General features: G+C 45.8%; 2 protein-coding genes across 2 annotated transcripts; both read right to left on the reverse strand.

Moving 5' to 3' along the window:
• Window positions 1-1254: 1254 nt before the first annotated feature.
• Window positions 1255-5655, reverse strand: pianp (PILR alpha associated neural protein). Its single transcript, XM_070834880.1, has 4 exons — window positions 5645-5655; window positions 5036-5442; window positions 4542-4620; window positions 1255-1405 (listed from the first exon to the last, which is right to left on the reverse strand). The coding sequence occupies exons 1-4, from the start codon at window positions 5653-5655 to the stop codon at window positions 1255-1257; spliced, it is 648 nt and encodes a 215-aa protein (XP_070690981.1).
• A 1140-nt stretch (window positions 5656-6795) lies between these two features.
• LOC139205877 (uncharacterized) lies at window positions 6796-20829 on the reverse strand. The gene is made up of 13 exons (XM_070836219.1): window positions 20581-20829; window positions 18809-18927; window positions 18112-18353; window positions 17648-17771; window positions 17260-17381; window positions 9908-9994; window positions 9618-9707; window positions 9140-9228; window positions 8225-8450; window positions 7911-8033; window positions 7595-7760; window positions 7292-7380; window positions 6796-7142 (listed from the first exon to the last, which is right to left on the reverse strand). Exons 1-13 carry the CDS (start codon window positions 20668-20670, stop codon window positions 7030-7032), a joined length of 1680 nt encoding a protein of 559 aa, XP_070692320.1. The 5' UTR covers window positions 20671-20829; the 3' UTR covers window positions 6796-7029.
• Between the last annotated feature and the right edge of the window lie 766 nt (window positions 20830-21595).

The following is a 21595-nucleotide window of genomic DNA, read 5'->3' on the forward strand; positions in this document are numbered from 1 at the left end:
GCTGAGAATGGCTTTTTTTTTTAACCATTTACAAGCCAGACACAAGCCTGCTAAAGTGAACCGAATTGGAGGGTCATTTCATGAAAGGCCAGTCTGCTGGGTTAGAATTAACACTGAACAGCTTCACATTGGTAGCTGAATCACTGGAAACAGTTGTGGAAGCACAGGTAGGGCATTTCAGGAGTAATGGGATGCTGCATGGCTGTTAAACTGCTTGTTTGTGAATTAGTCATGGCAGGTCGAAACATAGAGCAGTTGGGTATCTTGGCAGAGCCCGGGGCCATAAAGGGGATGGAAAACAGGGAGCAGGTTATAGTGACGGAGAGCCACATAAAAGAAATTTACATAGAGCACAGAGGAAGGAGGGAAGGAAGGAGGGAGCAGCAGTGAGATGAGTATGGGTCTTTTAGACGTCAGGGGAGCCAAGGACGTTTGTGATGGCTGGATACCTGGGATCCCTGAATTCATTTCACAGTTACAGAGAAAATAAAACAGCGCTGCAGGCACCACCCTCTGGTCATGTTGATGTTCCTCCTCGGGCCCCATAGAAATGTTTACCATACGGAAAAACAGTCACCTCAGAGGTTCACAACTGGGATCCTGACACAGCAAGAGACACAGAGAAAAAGAGTGAGAGAGTAAGAAAATGAGGAGGAGAGGGTTGTGGGAATCTTGGGAGCCCTGGTGATGGGAGGAAAGACAGAAGAAGAGGGGAGAAGTGGAGCAGAGAGGCCTGAAGCTGGAAAAGTGGTGTACACGCAAACGGAAAGCTGCATCACAGGGGACTGAGAAGGCGGCGGGGGGAAGAGACGGAAGAGAGGGAGGAAGAGGAGGAAAAGCTGATGGGGGGAGGAAGTGAGAGGGAGCACTGGAGTACAGCACTATAATTATCCTGATTGAGATTAACTTTAAATACCCTCAAATGAAAGCATCGTTTCATGGACGGTGGCGGGACGTCTTTTCACAGGCCCACAGTGACTCATCTGAAGAGGGAGTTTATAACATTGATACATCTCACAGCAGCACCAACACCCCAGCCCTGGATGCTCCACAGAGAATGGCGCTAATTGTCCAATTATACTCCATGTACGTCCTTACAATGCACACAAAACAGTAAGGCTGCTTCACACACACTCCTACACACACACACACACACATATACAAAGAGGCAAACTTCAACCCAGAGGTGCACATCAGACTCATTGACTTAGACGCACACACACTCAGACTGTGCAGAACTGGTGAGGCGACTCATTACCTCTCCCTGTCGGTGAAGGAGGAGGAGGTGCTGTGCAGCGTCTGCCGGCTGTCCTCCGAAGCGAGGGAGCGAGGGAGCGCGAGAGAGAGGGGGGGAGCCACACCACGGGAAAGCGGGGGCGGATGCTGGGAACAGCTGCGATCGTAACTGGGAGAGAAGGATAGTGGCATAGATAGATGGAGAGAGAGGGCGAGAGGCAGAGAATTTGGGGGAGACGTGTAGAGAGAGAGGAGGAAAGAAAAGATGAAGATGGAGAGGGGTTAAGAGGGGTAGTGGAAGGGGAGAAGGACAAAAGGAAAAGGAAAAGACAGGAATTAAGGCAAAAAGAGAAGAAGAACAAGAGGGACAGGAATAGAAACAGATGAAAGGACATAGAGAAAGTTGGAGTTTGAGAGACAGATTACAGTAAAACAAGGTTAGAGAGGGAGAGACAAAGAGCAGGAAGCAATAGAGGGAGACGTTGAAATTAAGGGAGACAGACAGGCGAACAGATGTGGAAAAACAGCAGAATAAAGAGAAAAGACAGAGGGGGGAGAGGCGGAGAAGCAAAGTCAGAGAGCATCAAGAACAGCCGAGCCATTTAGCATCAGCGAGCACATTACACTGCCACTGTGAGAGAGAATTAGTGCACTCATCGGGCTCATTAAAATGCTGTCAAAGGGGGAGAGGGAGGCAGAGCGAGAAATGGGGGAGGGAGGCAGAAGGGGTGAGGTGGGAAGGATGCAACAAGGCGCAGAAATGGGCAGAAGGGTGAGGCATCACTGAGGTGGTGTGCCACTACTTCAGTGAAGACAGTGACTTAGGGTGATGACACAGTAGAGAGTCACAGGTTCAGGCTCTTACGAATACTTATAGGCACAACAAAGCTGTTCTCCCAGCCGTAAAAGCCATTCTGCGCCCTCATCTTCCCTCAGTAACACCTGTCCTCTACTGGCTGACTCCTTTCCCTCTATATGCACACACACATTCACACACAAACGCCGTCACGCTTGATAACATTAGCCACACTGGGCTGGGAAAATCACTGAGCACATATGCCGCTCTTCTATAATCATAATGAACTGGACGGTGGCCAATTTCCACTATAGGCTATCATTTCAGTCCATCTGCACCCCCCTCCCGTTCATTCCCAGGCACTTTCCCCATCTAACACATGGCGTTATTTACACATTTATGACACTGAAGCATGAGCCAGTCTATAGAGAGGAGCTGCTGCCATGTCTCCAGTCTGAATGTCTGCAATTCTCACTTTTCTGAGGCCCCTTTGGATCCACCAGCAGCGAGGGTTTTCCTCCACGGCGGGGGCTGGTGAAGTAAGTTATCGAAAAACAACAGCGAAGGCCAGTCTCATGAACAGAGAGAAAAGGGGGTTTATCGTGTATCAGCTCACGGCAAGCTGGAGGATTATCTGTGGATCTGCAGCCGGACTGGCAGTGCTGGGATAGATAGGAGACTGGTGAGGGAGATAAGAGGAGTACCAGCTGTGCAAAGACAGGCAGCATTAGAGCTAGGCATGACGATAACTGGAAATAAGTGAAAGAACCTGAAGGAAGAGGGGGAACACAGGTATTCAGAGAGAGAGAGAAAAAAAAAAATCCCTGGGAGGCGAATGGGAAGGAGGGTTAGAAAGAGAGCGAGGGGAGATAACGTTTGAGTGTGGGAGCAAAACTGAGATTAAGAGAGAGTATGAAAAAGGGATATGAAGGAGAACAAATTATACAGATTGAGGCAATGAAATGGAAAAATTATGATACAATAGAAATGTAGGTAAGATGAGCAGATAAGAGAATTACAGTAAGGAGGAGGAGAGTAAAAGTATAAATGGGTGAGTTAAAGCAGAGTGTGCCGTGCAGGAAGAGAGGGGAGAGGGGAGAGGGGAGAGGAGAGAGGGGAGAGGAGTCCCAGTGGTCAAATAAACTAGGTGTTATTGGTTTGATCAGCAAAGCGTGGAAGTGCTCCACTACATCACATAGATGACTCCCCATTTCCAGCTAATGGCCATGTGTGCAGAGCACTTCCTACTAGGCCTGACAGCACAACATATACAGAACCCCCACCCTGTGTTAACATGCTCTGAGAGGTTTAATGACTGCTGGGCTGTTGACACCGCAGCACACTGTCTCCATTGAAGCCATGTTGTAGCTCGTGCCTTCAAGGCAGCCGATCCGTTTTCAGTTCCCATCCCATTCTGATGGTTAAAGTGAATGTTTAATTATTGCAGCTCAAATGGCACTGAATGGCACTGAATGGCACTGAATGGCACGTCTGTTCCAACTATAACTTTAAGGGGTACAAGTATCATTAATAAAGTCATTTGTAAGCAATTACTCAGCTCAAACTTTGTGGGGGAATACGTAGGGACATTACATAATTATGAACAGACCAGCATGCACTGCAACTGTCAGGGTCTCATCTTCACCCACACACCCACACATCTGGACTCTTCTTTAATCCCCACACATCTGGACCATCCATAATTCTTCATCTTAGCCCATCAGTGGAGAAAAAAAGGGCAAGTCTCCAATTTTCAGCACAAATCAACAAAATCTAGACTCCTTCACTACCTATTTTCTTTCAAAAGAAAAGTATACTCCAATCTCTTAACACTCGTGTGCAGCCCTGACTAATTTCTAAATCACTGGTTTGGATATGTCTACAGATCGTAACCAGGTCAACACAAAGGAGATGAGATTTTTAGTCCTAAAGTTATTATAATTAGACAAAGACAATTGTCCAGCAATAAACAGGACAAAAACAAAGACTAAAGTCTGAAAGAAACCCAATTTTGTGAAGCAGAAATATGCTTTTTTCCTTATTTGTTAATCATCAGATTTTGTTGTGAACCCTTAGTGGGGCCCACCACCTTGTTAGGAACCTCCTCTCTACAAGTAAATCTATATTGATCTCAACACATCCCTGCTTTAATTGAGGTACAAAACAATATTTTGTTTTTCAGAACAAATGTAATCCAGGAGATTTAACCCTCTCAGTGTCAAAGTGCCAAATTCACAAAAATCCAAATTGTTGCCATATTAAGGGCGGCCCCTTGTACTGCACACTTGTCTGCATCTCGCTGTGTGTGGTCAACTTTTACCATAACGAAGCCTCAGGTCCTCTAATCAGGAGAGCCAGTATTGTACTCCAGCTGTTGGACAGGTGTCCATTTTATACAGGGAAAGTTTGCTATTATTCACTATTATTCAGCAATGCCCACTTTATACTTATGTGGTTACACACACGCAGAAACACATAAGATTTGGGAGGAGAGAGTTTAGATTCCTACCAGAGTTTGGCTGTAATGATGATTGCCGTCAAGATGAGCAGCGAGGAGATGGTCACGGTGACGTAGAACTGAGGGTCCACTGTAACACACACACACACACACACACATACACACACACACACACCGATGCAGTTACTACTCTCAGACCACGACCATGAATAATTGTATTCCGAAGAAAAGAAGAATCAATGAAGCCATCTGAAACATAAAATTGGATGTGCAAGATGCTGGCCTCCAACTATGACACTAATCCGATGACGTCGTCTCTGTGTCTTGCAATTTGACAGCGGCCAATTCCTCTCTGTGAGTGATGAGAACTTTATTAGGCATTCCCCGCCACAGATATAGCCGGCTGCACACAGCACGGTGTCAGCCTTCACCCTGGTGACAGCTAATTCCCTGGAGGACTTGTGGCATGTGTGTGTGTTCACATGGACAGTGGCTTGTGGCCACCTTTATTTAGAAATCCTTCATGTGCAGCTCCTGATGCCCACCTTCCTCGGGCTCCGTCTCCTCCGCCTCCGTCCCTCCATCCTCCACTCCCTCCTGGTTCCTAGACTCCAGAGGTGCCTCCTCTTGTGGCTGCATGCCTGCATCAGGATAAAGCCAGTCCTCGGACGTGGCGGTGCTGGCCTCCTGCTGGTGCAGGGGGTCAGTTTCCTGGCTGGAGGGGAAGTGGTATGTCTCATCCTCCAGAGGCTGTGTGGGGCCCCAGACCACCGCCCACAGAGGGGTGGGTGTGACCTGGGCTGTGACTGACAGCTGGACCGACAGGGCGTCCACTTGCTCCTCGCCCCCGCTGTCGTCAGGGTTACAGGTGGAGGGCTGTGTCACCAGAGCAACCAGGAGGAGGGAAATGAGGCAGCGGAGGGCGATCAGTCGTGCGGCAGGAGAGATGGAGCTAGAAGAGAAGTGGAGGAGAAAGAAGAGAGGTGGTGGTGGAGTGGCAGTGAAGTTATCTGATAAAATGTATTGTCTACAGACGTCCTGCGTGACCTCATCAGCCCAGACATTGATTCCCCTGCCAGCAGTCACTCAGAATGACAGTTTATGCATCTGCACCCCATACATCCCTCGTTCACCTCAGATACTACCCATCTTACCATCTCTCCATCGCTTCGCTCTGTTCACTGAGACTCCGGTCCTCCGATCATCTCTCTCTGTAAGATATGACAGAGGGGCAAGAGAGAGAGATAGAGGCAGGGAGAGAAAGGGGGAGGGTCTAGCTTTTTTCTTCTTCTTTTAAGTCACCAGATAAAAACCATGTAAACATTGACACCAGCAGGATGTATTGGTGGAAAGCCAACTCTGTCACTTTTTTCAAAATCCATACACAGACTCCCCTGGGCTTTTAAATTTTACACTCAATTACACGCCACATGTCTATACAGAATCCACATCTGCATTGAAAAACACCCAGAAGTACACACACATTTACAGTGCACACACCTGAGCACGGCACATTAATCATCATTAGAGGCGTCATGCATGCAGCCAGCACTCTATATGGCACTTTGAGCAGAGAGAGGTAACTTCCTATCTACAACTGCTGCCTAAATGCCACAGAAATGTCACTTAGGAGACACACGAGTACACCGGGAGACAGACACAGACACACACGTACACACACACACACACACACACACACTCCGACACATATCAGTTATCATGCCTACCTCTGGCAGTGGAGAGAGGGAATGAGAGAGGGAGACAGAGAGAAAGGGGGAGATACAGAGCGCAAGTGAGAAAAAAAAAGCATTGGTTGCCGTAGCGACTGAGACATGTAGAGTCTGCTGGAGTAAGAGAGGGGAGAGAGAGCGAAGTAGGGAGGGCAAGAGACTGTAGGAAAGAGATTTAAATGCTAATTACGTGTTATTTTTTTAAACGGGTTCAATTAAATGGACGCAGAGAAAAAGAAATGAGTTTGACGAGGCAAACAGAAATGATACTGAGGGCGACATTAATACGCTAATTTTAGAGGTGGGAGGTTTGAAAAACAACAAAAAAAACCCAACTCTTCGATTATGTTTACAAAAACAGCAAGGACGCCCCAGAGAGAAAGAGACAGAAATACAGACAGCAAAGAGGAGGAGGAAGGAAGAAATGGGGGGGGGGGGAGTAAAGATGGAATAAAATTTAATTTACATTAATTTTCTCAGGCTTCACCGGCAGAGCAGGGAGATGAACTGGTGTTTGGAGAAGAATCAGGTCTGATTTAAATAAATAAAGACAACAAGAGATGCAATTTAGGAGGTGAGAGTCACAGTGTGACACTTTATTGTATGTGGAAATAACATTTACATGGAAAACAATCTGGCTACCATTCACACACTCACTTTCTCCATCCATATGCTCCCCCTCTGACACCGACACTCAGTCTGTCACACTTCACTCCCCTGCACCCTCCTTCGCTGTCACTACGCTCCCTCCCTCTCATTTCCTCTTCATGGCTGCAGGCTGTAGTGTCCTCAGCGTGAGAAACTGGCAATCACTGGAGAACGCAGCGCAACCACGAGCCGGACCCGCCGTCCTCCCCACCGTCCTCCCCACCGTCAGGCTGATTGTGTCTTCCTTCATCATCGTCATCACCATCCTCGTAATCTAAATTTGACAAGGGGGTCATAAGGATTCGTCAAGACATGCATCATCTAAAATTGATGGTGTATCTACAATTCCATGGTTGCTAATTAAGCGTGCGTGTGTCAGTAAATGAAGACGTGAAGATGTGTGAAATTGCAGTGTGTCTGTACCATCGGTCTCCTCGTCGTCTTCTGTGTCCCCCTCTGACTCCAGCAAGCAGGACTCCAGTCGACTGTCTCTCTTGGCTGTGACGTCTCCCCTGTAACATTTACACCCACAACTCATTAGACACCTAATATCAATAGAAGTGTGTGTCAAAATCAGTTCAATTCATTAGCGCATAAAATCCACTATAGCTTTAGAATTAGCAATGCAGATGACCTTGGAAGAAATTATGAATATGCAAATAAGAAACATTGAGTTGAGACTAAAATCTTTTTTAACAGAGTGGTGTTGGCGTGTGTTGCGCCCACCTCTGCTTCCCAGAACTGGGGAGCTGCTCCCATACGATGAGGTCTCGACCTCCGGTGACCCACCGGTGGTCTCCGCTCCCTGTGGTCCACGCCGCAAAGCAGAGGATTCTGGGTGCATCAGGCCAGGTCAAAGAGGCCAGGTACCGACACTGAGGCATGGAGAACACTTACGGAGAGGAGCAGGAGATGAAGGGAACGGAGGTCAACAGAGGAAAACAAAGTGGTTTCGATTTTGTCTTAAGTCCTTATAGTGCTTTCACCCTCTCAGAGTGGAGTGAGTAACTTCTGGTTGCACATGGTTTCCTCTGCGACTTACAATTTAGTGAGCTCTCTCCGTTCGCAAGATCATAGCAAGAGCCAATTAAGAGGCCTCCTGTCTGGTGAGCACAATCTGTTACCCCGGTGATGCTGCTGTGATTGGTCAGCCTGGACATCGTTCCTGTGATAATTCGGACAGATGTTAGGTCGAAGGATTATGCAAATGTTCCATCATCTAGTATCCTTCTTCACTCCCTGTATCTGACACACACACACACACACAGACACAGACACACACACACACACACACACACACACACACACACACACACACACAGACAGACAGACAGCCCATCCCATTCCAGAGCTCACCGGTCCTCCAGTTCAAGATTTTGAGCCAGGCTCGACCGTATGCCATGAACAGTCGGTCTCCCCGCGGACTGAGGGCCAGACGCCCCCCCGGCCCCCCTCCTCCGCAGCTCGTCACCTGGCTGCTCCAGTGGTGCAGCAGCCTCAGGGGGTCTCGATCTGAACACCGGTTCTCCCACACAGACACCCCTCCCTCGGCCGAGCCGCTGAACACCAGCGGACCCTGAGACTGTAGAGGGCACAGGAGACACTGTTGTCATGGTGATCTGAGTCTTTACCCAGTGTGTGTACATGTGTCTCTGTGTGTGTGTGTGCAATAGAGATAGATAGACCTACAGAAAAAAGGGAGTGTGTATGTATGTTTGTGTAAATGGAAAAGAAGTGTGTGAACAGTTTCAAAATGTACAAGCCGCTGTCGGTTATAAATGGATTGTGTGCTTTGCATGATAAACAACAAAGAGGACGACAATGATGCGCCACGCTTTAATGCTTTAGGCATATTCTGATGATTGCAAATTGAAAAAAATATGCATATGCAGCTCTGGATTTCAATATCCATAAAAAGCCTTTTTGCTCAAAATATGTACAGTATGCTCTCTAAAATTGGCCGAGTTCTGCAGCTCACATCTCAACAAATATCTTTGATTTCCATTTGAAAGCAATAAGCAAGGAAAGCTTGCGTGAGGATGAGAGTGTGGAAATATAGCCGCTTGATTTCCTGAGAAGAGGCTTTTTCACAAATTAATAATCAAGAGTTCTAAAACTACTTAAGACAGCTTCTTCAGAGGGAGAGAAACACTGGCATGATTTTGTGTCAGCCAAGGAGATCTTAAAAAAAAATGGGCTGAACATGAAAACAGCTCGAGCATCCTCAGCGTGGACAGCACATCATGGTCAGTAGGTGAGTAACCCACCCACCTGGATGGAGGTGACTGCTTCCTTGTGAGCGTTGATTGACTGGCAGTTTTCGAAAGTGTGCCAGCTCCAGGCTTGAACTTTCCCCCCATCTGAGGGGTGACAGAGTGTGAGGTTAACATGTGCTGACAGGCGCCTGGCAGTCATTATTGTTGGTCTCGGTGGACCCACCTGAGCCTGACAGCCTAAACTGAGCGCCTCCATTTCTCTGATTTAGGCCGATAGCCCTGCGCTGCACTGCACTCACTAACTCACCGGCAGATGATACCACTGTGTGAGATTCTGCCTACATGTTAGTGAAGACGTATACGAAGACCGGCAATCATGCAAGTATGCATGCACGTGTCCGCTCCAAAGCAGACACATGTACAGAAGTAGATAGGCGATACAAATACGATGTGATATGACAATGTCTAACTCCAATTATTCTGTTCACTGTGTCACTAGCTCTTAGTTTTCCCACATGCACCGACACACCCACCTGACCCAGTGATGATGTAGCCGTCTTCCTCTGGCACAAAGCAGAGCGCAGTCACAGCGTTGAATGTGTAGATAGACTTAATACACTGCCCTGGAGGTAACAGGAGAGTACTAATTTAATTGACGGGACACGGACCACCAGCCACGCAGGAATACACTGATTACGATGCACCTACACACATTTCCCAGTCAGAGCCCAGAGGCTCCGTCTGCCTTAATAAATACATATATATGTATAACTGTATATCTGTGACTGTGTGTGTGTGTGAATGTTTGTGTGGTCAAGTGTACCAATACTCAGCACCCAGATCTTCACATAGCAGTCTGCCGAGCCACTCAAAATAAACCTCTCCTTGTCGGACAAAGACAGGGACCAGGCTGGCGAGAGGGCAAACACAGACAAAAGAGCGGGAGGGGACACGGGAGGAAGAGGAGGAGGAGGGGGACGAAGCGGGGATCAAAAAAAGAGAGACAGAAGAGGACAAAAATATTAAGCTGCGAGAAAGCTGCAAACGAGTGATGATGTACAAGATGAAACAAAAGAGGCATTGCAAGTGTAACCGCTGTGGCTCTTCTTCAGTCTGCAGGCAGAGGCGAGGAGAGAATAGATATGATTTAAAAAAAGAAGCACATAATTAGTGTTGGGCTTCACTATACAGTGAATAGTGAATGGAAGACCGCATGTTTCTTTGTCTGTGTAAAACTACTGGGCTCCTTTCCCCAATGCCCAGTTTCACAGATAGGTGTGAAATCACCCCCGCGCCCAGCTCCACTGTCACCATTGGCCGGAGGGGACACATAATTTTACGACCACAGGCCCACAAAACCAGTTCACCCCCACTGAACTCTCTCTTTCTCATCGTCTCTCCTGAAGTGGAGAGACCAGCTCTTTCTCATCGTCTCTCCTGAAGTGGAGAGACCAGCTCTCTTTTCTCATCGTCTCTCCTTAAGTGGAGAGACCAGCTCTCCCCCTCTTTCTCATCGTCTCTCCTGAAGTGGAGAGACCAGCTCTTTTTTCTCATCGTCTCTCCTGAAGTGGAGAGACCAGGTCTTTCCTGCTCCCTCTCCTCCTGCAGAGGAGAGACCAGCTCTCCTGATCTCTCCTGAAGAGGAGAGACCAGCTCAACTCAGCTAAGCTCTGCCTCAGTGTGGTCTGTCCAGAGCAGCCACCTCCTTCATGGTAGCGACACAAGGTCCTGCCTGAAGTAAGCAGATCAGCGCCAGCAGGCACGACCCAGAGTCTGCCAGCTGATAACCAGAACCAACAACAGGAGCACACCAGCAAGTTAGCACAGAGCTGCTAACTAACAGGAACAAAGGAGCGACCGGATTCCTCCAGCCTGCAACCACAGCACGGACACGAACCACACCTTTCCTCCAGCAACAAGCTGAGAAAGCAGCACCCTAAAGGACACTTCTCCTACCCCTTTAAGGACTGGTAACAAACTCTAACTGGGCATAATTAGCATAGCATTACTGCATACATGGTTTACCCTTGTTAATGTATTGACTTGTTTTAATGTTCAGTGAGTTTGATTATTGTGATGTGTTGTAGATTACTGTGCATCCATTAAGTTTAGTTGATGTTAGCCTACAAACTAACCATCCTGTCTTAACCTGCACCTTTATCTCTCTCACACACACAGTCTGGCAACAGGCCACTGAGGGACAAGGCTAAGCTAACAGCACTTAGCTTTCCTTTGTCTGCCTCTGACCCACACCCCAGGGGGTCTGGCCATCACCATTTGGTCTCTCTCCCCCACCTTTGTGGGACCCATCTCACATTCCTCAGCCTTATCACACACACACACACACACACACACACTCTTACACTCATATTATTTTAGTTTAGTCATAGAGATTTAGTTAGATTGTTTGATTGATTTTGTTTCTGCAACAGCAGATGTCTTCAACACCTACTCTGCTTCAGCCGTACTTACAACCGAAGTACAAGTCCTTAATGCATAACAAATGATGTCCCTGAATTTTGCTCTGTTTTAATAAATGTTTTAATACTTGCTGTCTCCGTTAATGTTGTACAATTGTGGACACTGCCAACCTCTACACTGTCAAGAACTCCAAAAATCCTTCAGCTAGCTATCAATGTGGTAATTTTGGTAGTAATTATTAAATTAATTATAAAACATAATTCCAAATTGATAGTTTAGTATTTTTATGAGACTAAATCAATTAAAACGGCTGTCTTTTCCTCGTTTTTCGAGGTGGTGCCCCAATCGAGGTGAACTTTAATCAAAGTTCATTTATTTTAATAATTATTAATTATCTTTGATAATTATTAATTATTTCTGATAGCCAAATTGAACATTACCACTTGTTAAAGCACAACAAATGGTGCCCCGTGTGAGGCAGAGTACTGTTGGCAATTGTTCATATTTGTACAATATTAATTTTCAGCAGAATTTTGGTCAAAACCAAAATTTTTGATAAAACTTTAAAACAAGCAAAATTATCATTTTTAACCACTAGTCAGTCACAGAAGTACTTCCAGCTGTACTTTCAAGTGCATTGTGGTGAAAATCAATCTAACTAAATTAAACTAAAAACAATTTGAAGAGTTAGTGTAGTGTACTGTGAATTAAGGCTAAAGCTAATGCTAATACTGGTGCCTATGTTTGAAAGCAAACATTGAAAGCCCCATAGTGTTACATTTAGAGCTTGCTACTGCTGCTAACCTTTCAGGTAAATCTATCCTGTAGGAAGATTTTTGGTTCTGCATTTGAATGTCACACATTCAATGCAATCTGTCCATTCGCTGTTAACTAAAGTGCTTCCTGTTTGTTAAGACACAGCGTGCCACCGGCCCTGTGAACTTAGAGCTTGAACCTGGCTGTTACTGCCGTGCATTTCAGCCTGATTAAGAAATAGAGCCTGAGAGAGAGCCACAGCGTGCTATCAGCCCTGTGAAGTTAGTACCTAGCTGCAACTGCCACGTGTTCCAGCTTGAGTAACTTAAAGAGACATTCCTGACTGTTATTGCCGTGCATTCCAGTTAGAGAGTCGTAATTTTGGTGAGTAAACTTATTTTGTGTAAATCTACATTTACCTTAATTGGCCTCAGTTTGCTATCCCCACCAGTTCCACTAGATAGTGTTCAGCTACCTTCTAGTGTAGGCCACCACAGTGTTAGGCTAGTAGTATTCCCCAAGCTATACTTCAAGGTGTCTGCTACCGCAACACCACAGCCAACCACTTGAAATTTTATATTTTAACTTGTTTTACCTCACCCCTTTTCAGGCAACAATGGAGAACCCCTGTGTAGAGCAGTTTATTTCTTCCGTAGCACAGAGCCTAAAGCCTGGCTACCCCGAATTCATTAACAAATTGAATTTCAGTGAGTGTACAGAAGAGATAGACTCCCTACTAAACAACAGGTGTGATGCACAGACTGCATCCAAGGGCTCCTTGTTAAAATGCTTGCTCGTGACTTTTCACAGGCAAACCAGCCTCGCCCTTCAGAGCAGAGCAGCCGTAGAGAAGGAGGTAGAAATCCTGAGAGCGCAAAATGCTAGCCTCTTCCATGAGGTTCAGGCGGCTAATAAGAAAGCCCTGCGCTACTTAGAAGACCTGCACACAGCAGAGTTAGATCTCTGTTCGCAGAAGGAAGAAATGTATAGACTGAAGTCAGAACATTTGGCCCGACCAGAGTCGATCAGCCAGTGTGATTCCGGTTACTCCGATTCACACTCTTCTACCAGTGACAGGTTCAGTTTTTCCCCAAACAGAGGACATGAATTATTCCCACCTGAACACAAGTTCTTGGGAATGAAGTCAGCTCCTCAGCCTCCGCTGAGAGACCGAGCTCAAAGCCACCTGACTTCCCATTCCTCTGAAGCAGACAGAGAGGAGTTGTCTAGCATATCTTCTAGAAGATATTCCGTCCCAGGTCCCTCATTCACATCATTGCACGACACATTTCTCCATGCTTGTCCCTCCAAAGATGGGACTAGAACAGTCCAGGACTGCTCAGCCTCCTCTCTGCATCACCGTCAGAGTGGCCGCTGTTCAGCCCCTGTTCTTCCACCACAGAGAAGTGTAGGGCATGATTTACATATCAATGACACTAGCTTAGTCTCGCCTTCACAGGGTCCCCGCCTTGAAGAGCTTGAGCTTCTAGCTAGAAGCATTGATAGGTTTGATCCAGACAACTGTGATCACCAAGTTGAGGACTATTTCAGGGAGCTAGACTACAACTTAATTGACTTACCCCATGCAACTGAAAGGGAGAAAGTTAGACTTGTGTGGAAAACCAGCTCTAAAGCGGTCCACAAGTTTATACAGTCACGACCTCCCAGTGTCAGAAATGAGTATAAATTGCTACGTCAAGCACTTACAGAAGAATTTTCCTGTGCTACTGACGACGCCACAGCAATAGTTGCAGCCCTACAAATTAAGCATGCCCGTCGTGAGCATCCAAAAGAGTACTACCAACGTTTGAGACACGCATATTTCCAGGGAAAGAATGCACCAGGCTTAGAAGAAAGCTCCACCTTCAAGGCCTTATTCTTGAGGAACCTCCACCCATGTGTGCGCACTCACGTTGTACTCAGGACACAGGAAGGTGACCCCTCATTGCAGGAGATCCGGAAGATGACACAGGTAGTCTGGGAAACTATTGTCTCTTCCAAAGCAAGGGGGGGGACAAGTGAGCCACCCAGCTCACACACCAAGGTGTCAGATGGGTCAGCTGCCCCAAAAGTTCACCCTCACAACCAACGAAAGGGGGGTGACAAAAGACCACATAGGGACACTGAGCGTAACCGCCAGGTCCGTCCACTGCCCAGGGATAGACACTCCGAGCACAGGAGCAGGAGACTGCCATACGCAGAAATCCAGGCAAGGAACAGGGACCAGGTAGCGTACGGGTCAGATGATGACTACAGCATCTCTGACTGCAGCTCAGAACAAGGCACTGACAGTGACTCTGAATGTCTCTCTCCCTCTGGCTACCAGGAGCGTTACAGCCCTGGGCCAAGAAAGAATAAGAGCTCTAGAGCTCACTCTTTTTGGTCATGGCAGCACTGACCTGATGACAGACACCCAATCTTGCATCTCACCTTCACTACAGTTATTTAGGCAAATTTGAATTTGTTAGCAACAGCAGCAAACTCATTTGAGCACTCAGTAATAAAACAAACATTACTGAAAGCCTAAATTCTGATTGGATTCAACACCACTGCTCAACTTCCAAGTACACTTGGACCAACTTCATATTTTGTCAGTAAAATCATACAAAACACACTTAGGACACACTGTTATGACTTTGTCATTTTAGGTGCCTCTATCTCTGCTACATAACACACTGACATTTCCTGTTCCCACTAACCCTCACTAACAACTGAGAAACACAGGTTATTAGGATGCAGTATGTCATTGTTGTGTATGAAGAACTGTTTTGTAACGTATGTCTGTTCTAGCTTAGCCAAGATAGATTCAGCATATGCCCAGTTGGATAACAAACTGCCCAGTAGTTACCAACTTGTTTCACCTGGACTGACAAAAATGAACAATGGCCGAAACATGCACATTTATCCCATCAGCATCCCACATCAGGTGACATCCTGATGGCAGGGGGGATGTTGGGCTTCACTATACAGTGAATAGTGAATGGAAGACCGCATGTTTCTTTGTCTGTGTAAAACTACTGGGCTCCTTTCCCCAATGCCCAGTTTCACAGATAGGTGTGAAATCACCCCCGCGCCCAGCTCCACTGTCACCATTGGCCGGAGGGGACACATAATTTTACGACCACAGGCCCACAAAACCAGTTCACCCCCACTGAACTCTCTCTTTCTCATCGTCTCTCCTGAAGTGGAGAGACCAGCTCTTTCTCATCGTCTCTCCTGAAGTGGAGAGACCAGCTCTCTTTTCTCATCGTCTCTCCTTAAGTGGAGAGACCAGCTCTCCCCCTCTTTCTCATCGTCTCTCCTGAAGTGGAGAGACCAGCTCTTTTTTCTCATCGTCTCTCCTGAAGTGGAGAGACCAGGTCTTTCCTGCTCCCTCTCCTCCTGCAGAGGAGAGACCAGCTCTCCTGATCTCTCCTGAAGAGGAGAGACCAGCTCAACTCAGCTAAGCTCTGCCTCAGTGTGGTCTGTCCAGAGCAGCCACCTCCTTCATGGTAGCGACACAAGGTCCTGCCTGAAGTAAGCAGATCAGCGCCAGCAGGCACGACCCAGAGTCTGCCAGCTGATAACCAGAACCAACAACAGGAGCACACCAGCAAGTTAGCACAGAGCTGCTAACTAACAGGAACAAAGGAGCGACCGGATTCCTCCAGCCTGCAACCACAGCACGGACACGAACCACACCTTTCCTCCAGCAACAAGCTGAGAAAGCAGCACCCTAAAGGACACTTCTCCTACCCCTTTAAGGACTGGTAACAAACTCTAACTGGGCATAATTAGCATAGCATTACTGCATACATGGTTTACCCTTGTTAATGTATTGACTTGTTTTAATGTTCAGTGAGTTTGATTATTGTGATGTGTTGTAGATTACTGTGCATCCATTAAGTTTAGTTGATGTTAGCCTACAAACTAACCATCCTGTCTTAACCTGCACCTTTATCTCTCTCACACACACAGTCTGGCAACAGGCCACTGAGGGACAAGGCTAAGCTAACAGCACTTAGCTTTCCTTTGTCTGCCTCTGACCCACACCCCAGGGGGTCTGGCCATCACCATTTGGTCTCTCTCCCCCACCTTTGTGGGACCCATCTCACATTCCTCAGCCTTATCACACACACACACACACACACACACACTCTTACACTCATATTATTTTAGTTTAGTCATAGAGATTTAGTTAGATTGTTTGATTGATTTTGTTTCTGCAACAGCAGATGTCTTCAACACCTACTCTGCTTCAGCCGTACTTACAACCGAAGTACAAGTCCTTAATGCATAACAAATGATGTCCCTGAATTTTGCTCTGTTTTAATAAATGTTTTAATACTTGCTGTCTCCGTTAATGTTGTACAATTGTGGACACTGCCAACCTCTACACTGTCAAGAACTCCAAAAATCCTTCAGCTAGCTATCAATGTGGTAATTTTGGTAGTAATTATTAAATTAATTATAAAACATAATTCCAAATTGATAGTTTAGTATTTTTATGAGACTAAATCAATTAAAACGGCTGTCTTTTCCTCGTTTTTCGAGGTGGTGCCCCAATCGAGGTGAACTTTAATCAAAGTTCATTTATTTTAATAATTATTAATTATCTTTGATAATTATTAATTATTTCTGATAGCCAAATTGAACATTACCACTTGTTAAAGCACAACATTAGTTGCTGTACACAGTGTGGCTATAGTTCGACTGAGCTGCATCATTTATGCGCCGCACTTCCCGACTTGGTATTTTAAGTTGGGGAAGCAGGTGGGGAGGGAGTGTAGGAGGAGAGCCGGAGAGGCATTGGAGTTCAAGTGATGGAAGGCTGCCTGCTTCAGACAGACAGTGAACTCTCTAAAGTGTCTGCTGAGGTTATCTCTCACTGGGCTGATCTGATGAACTGCTCCTATAATTACCAGACCGCAGGACACAGCCATTACTCAGCTGTAGTCGGCCCACATGCGACGATGTGGATGTGTGTGTGGGTGTGTGTGTGTGTGTGTGTGTCCTCACCCAGCCTCTTGCAGTACTCAGGGGGAGGTGCAGACAGACAGGTGACCCCACCGGTGTGACCCCCCAGGTTCTTGTGTTCCGTTGCGGTGGGAACGTGCCACACCTTCACCGTTGTATCTCGGCTTGGAGGACGAAGATAGACAGAGTGAGAAAGAGAGGATTGAGAATGATTAAAGGGGAGTTAGAGCAAGTGAGAGAGGGCGGCGAGCACAAGCAAAGTTAAAAGGCGTTCGACATCAATTGCGAGAGATCTGCATTCGGGGCGGAGGGAGAAAAACAAATACATGTCAGACAGCGAGGGAGAGTGGGAGCATATTAAGTGATAAATTAGGTGAAACGTTCACTTTGCACATCCATTATGCAAATCAGCGCTTCTTGCCGACTCTACCTTCCAGAAACCACCAGGTTGTCAACGGCAACCACACAGGTGACTATGTCATTGTGACCCTCCAGTAGCCTCAAGCGAAACTTTGCCTTCTCCCAAGACGATTTGAGGGATGTAAACTCAACTTCTGTAAAAGAAATGATACGCGCAATTAGCAATATTGCCTCATCGGTGCCCCACTTTATTAATCTGCACAGTCTTCTATATGGATCAGTCTGCCAAAGGGAACAGTGCGGCTAATTTAGCTGCAAGGATGCAAAACACAGGTCCCGTCTGCAGGGAAGCGAGTGCAGCCTGTTGGTTTTAATACAGGCAGGCACACGAGTTTGTTAAGACTCCTCAGGGCGTACATGTATAATCTGATTTTAGATGTTAATCTAAAAAAAAACTATGGCGCTGTATTGTCCTTTTAACCGTCTGTGACAAGCTGTAATAATCTCTTTGGACACTTTTCCTGATCATCCCACCTTCTTGTCGTAGTAGCTGCCCGTTGTCAGAGTCAGGACAGGCTCCTGACTCGCCTCGGCGGTGATCTGACACGCTGGCCGGTTCTGTCCTTTCCCTCTGTCTGCCTATCTCTGCTCCCCCTCCTGTCTCCCCCCGCCTGGCAGCCGGCGCTGGCGTTGCTTGAGCTTTGGACTCCTCTCCTCCCTTAAGGATCTTGGGGGCTGGAGGCGTTTGTGATGGAAGGGCCTCAGGAGCATCCTCCCTGTGTCGGTGCAGAAAGCAAGAGCTGAATGAATAATCAAGATGAAAACGGCACACAGCATCCTCTGTGACAGGGAGCGTACCTGTGGAGGATCTCCAAGTCCCACACAAACAAAAGCTGCACTTCTTAATGAGCTCCTAGTCTGTGTATTAGAGAGAATGCATATGTTTCATTCGATTTGATCTTCGTATCCACGCATGGCGATTTCAGTGATGCGCACAAAGCCCTGAGGGGCTTCAATAGGGAGCGTGACTTCCCTGAATGATGTTTACATGACACATTATGAACAGTAGAAAGTTCCCATTTTCTTGAAACATGGCAGTATTTGACCCCCAGTGTGTTTGGACAGACATACAAAAAGATCAAAGGCTTCAAAGTGAATGTTGTTGCTTTTGAAGAATTATGCTTCTCTCCATCTGCCCCCCTTTGCTGGTACCTCTCCCTCACTTCCTTACACTTGTCTTTTCATCTTCTCTTTTTTTTCGTCTCCCACAATCCCCAGAGTTTGCTGCGGGCCAGAAAGCTGCAGCTGAAGCTCAGCCAATCTGGAACGCAGCTCCGCCTTCCTGGAGATCTGAGAGGGAAGAAGGCACGAGATTGGTTGTAAAGCAAGCTGCTAAATCCACAAGTTGTTTATATGAACAACCAACAAACACAGCCTGCCTTCGGTTATTGGGCTGCAACTGGCAACACACGCCGTACTCCTGTCTGATTGTGAGTTATGAAACATGAATGAGGGAATTTGGTCATATTGATATTATGTGACTGTTTCCTATGATAAAGGATCATTCCACCAGTTTTACACGTAAAGATCTACTACTTGAAAACACTCATATTACATAATTCTATATTTTTTTTTTAACAGAAACTGGGGGAATGGAGTTTGAAAATATTTGGGCCATTAGTGGGCAGGGAGGATCTAGCAAAGATGGGCCTGGGTTGCATTGTGGGAAATGTAGTGTTTAGTGGGGTTTGTTCCTTATTGGAGATCAGGATATTTGCTACTTCAGTTTTGACCATAATAAGTAAATAAATTAAACATTTTGTGAGTAGTGATAGCAGACACATTTCATGTTTACTTAAGTAAAAGTGGCAAAGACTCAAAGTAAAGACAAAAAGACATATATTAGACAGATATTATCATTATTGAATCAAAGCTGTGTGAGCAGCATTTCAATTTTGTAACTAATCTGGTTGGAGGGAATTATTGTAACTATGTTCTACACTGTTGGATAGTTTAATCTGTCACAACACATCATCTTCTACTAACATAATATTACCATCTCTTTTTTTCTATGTGAAACTTTAATCTGAAAAGTAACAAGTAGCCTTATCTGTCAGATAAATGTGGTGAAGTGAAAAGTTTAAAAATTGCACTAAAAGAAATATTCAAATTGAATACTTCAGGACAACACTTGTCAGTAAATGTACTTTTTTACGTCCCCCAACTTTATGGAAGTGTGATGCACTTTTGAGTGAACTTTGTCTAAAACCACTCTTTCCCAAAATGTGAAACCTGTCTCTCTGTCTCTTGTCTGTCTGTAACATTTGGTTTACATTCATTTTCTGGTTAGTCGTAGGCTATTTCGTGCTACCATCACTACCAAATGATCCTGGGCTGTAGCTGTGCGTGGCACCACCGTATGCATCTATTCTGCTGTTTCCAGTGTGGGGATGTGGGGCAGATCAGTAAAGAACAAACACTGATTATGTGCACAGCCATAACTTTCTGCCCATTAACATACTGAGGGCTCTCCTGAAGTCCCCGATCATTATTTCCTCTGATGTTCCCTGCTAAAAGTGTACTCTTCTGGTCTCCCAAAATCCTAAGGCAAAATCTGTCAAATTATTCATTCCACCATTATCATTAATTCATGTTAATCACATATTTTTCGTCTTCATGATATGAGCACTGTTATTCCTGCTTTAAGAAGCCTTACTTCACAAGTTTCTAGCAGCACCATTAAAATACCATCTGTATTTCCCCATGTGAGCGAATACATGTCAAATCTGATGTAGTGTGAGTTGTACTGGATGTGAATCAGCCTGTGTCAACTGGTGGAGATGGATATTTGCTCTAATGTTCTTCATTTTGACTAGATCTGTGTCTTTGACTTGCAGTCAGGTGTAACCTGTTGTTACACCTGAGGGAAACCTATTGAGGATTTGACGCACAGGTTACACGCAGATCACACTGAACAAGAAGGCAGATGAAGTCTTTCTGTACCTTGAATCTCTCCTCTGAGGTAAGACTGATTTTTATTTCCAGATTTTCAATCTGTCTCAACTTCTTCTGCAGCTTCCTCACCTCCCCCATTTGAAGCTCTCGTTTAAAAGCGCTGCGGGTCAACTACACGTTAAAATGACTCCTGACCGGGCAGAAAGAGTCAGAGACACGACATTGCCTTTGAATGTAAAGTCTGGAGGGGTTTTAATAAATAAAGACGGATCAGACGGTTCGGCGGTGTGTTGGAAAGACGTGTCGCCGGATGTTGACGCCACAGCAGAGCTGCATTACTGTTCTTACAGCGACACCGTGTGGACCGTAAACGCACCGCCGTTTAAACGGTAAATGAAGGTGAAACTATGAGGCCGATACAATACAGTCTCCTTTAGTATCATCTTAAACAGAGGTGCTCGTGCATGGTTTAACATGCTACAGCAGTTCACCAACACAACTAAAGTCTGACTCATTAGAAGTCACCCGGAGGACAACAACAACACTGTGATATCTTCATGCACTATTCAATCAGCTCGGATTTTTGAACTTCCAAGTCGCAAAGAGATAAAAAAAAAAAACAACCCTAACAATAATGGCTGTTTAGTTTTGTAAATTAAGTGCCACGAGCTTAATGGCAAGGGGAAGAGGAGAAAACATAACTTTATAACGATATTCATATATCTATATTATATCTTATCATTTTATTGAAAACTGATATGCTTGACAACTAAACACCACAGAGTGGGAGTTGGCACACACTTCTGAATAGTTTTATGGACAAGTAAAAATGATGTATAGTTTATACGGTGAGCTCCATTCCTTTAATATAAACTGCTGAGAAAGTAACCTTGTAAAACATTTAAATTACATAAAAATAGTGTAAAGAAACTTTATTGGGGATTTTCTTCGTCATACACCAGTGATGGATGAATGCTACTGTAGTGGAATATATTCCACTGTATGGTGCGGCGGTATTGTGCAGATTTGGAGGGAATGATTCTAAAAGCTGAACTAAATGTGT

The sequence above is a fragment of the Pempheris klunzingeri genome, chromosome 8 (assembly GCF_042242105.1).
Source record: "Pempheris klunzingeri isolate RE-2024b chromosome 8, fPemKlu1.hap1, whole genome shotgun sequence".
Lineage (NCBI taxonomy): Eukaryota > Metazoa > Chordata > Actinopteri > Acropomatiformes > Pempheridae > Pempheris > Pempheris klunzingeri.

Bases quoted from the DNA above. Each gene is read 5' to 3' on its own strand.
- pianp (XM_070834880.1), bottom strand. The intron at 4,621-5,035 runs GTGGGCATCAGG...TGTGTGTTACAG, and splicing joins GGAGACGGAGCCCGAGGAAG to TGGACCCTCAGTTCTACGTC. The intron at 1,406-4,541 runs GTAGGAATCTAA...CTTCTCTCCCAG, and splicing joins ATCATTACAGCCAAACTCTG to TTACGATCGCAGCTGTTCCC.
- LOC139205877 (XM_070836219.1), bottom strand. From the start codon at position 20,670: ATGGGGGAGGTGAGGAAGCTGCAGAAGAAGTTGAGACAGATTGAAAAT. The intron at 17,772-18,111 runs GTGGGATGATCA...TTTCTTTTACAG, and splicing joins GCAGCTACTACGACAAGAAG to AAGTTGAGTTTACATCCCTC. The intron at 9,708-9,907 runs GTACACTTGACC...TGTTACCTCCAG, and splicing joins GATCTGGGTGCTGAGTATTG to GGCAGTGTATTAAGTCTATC.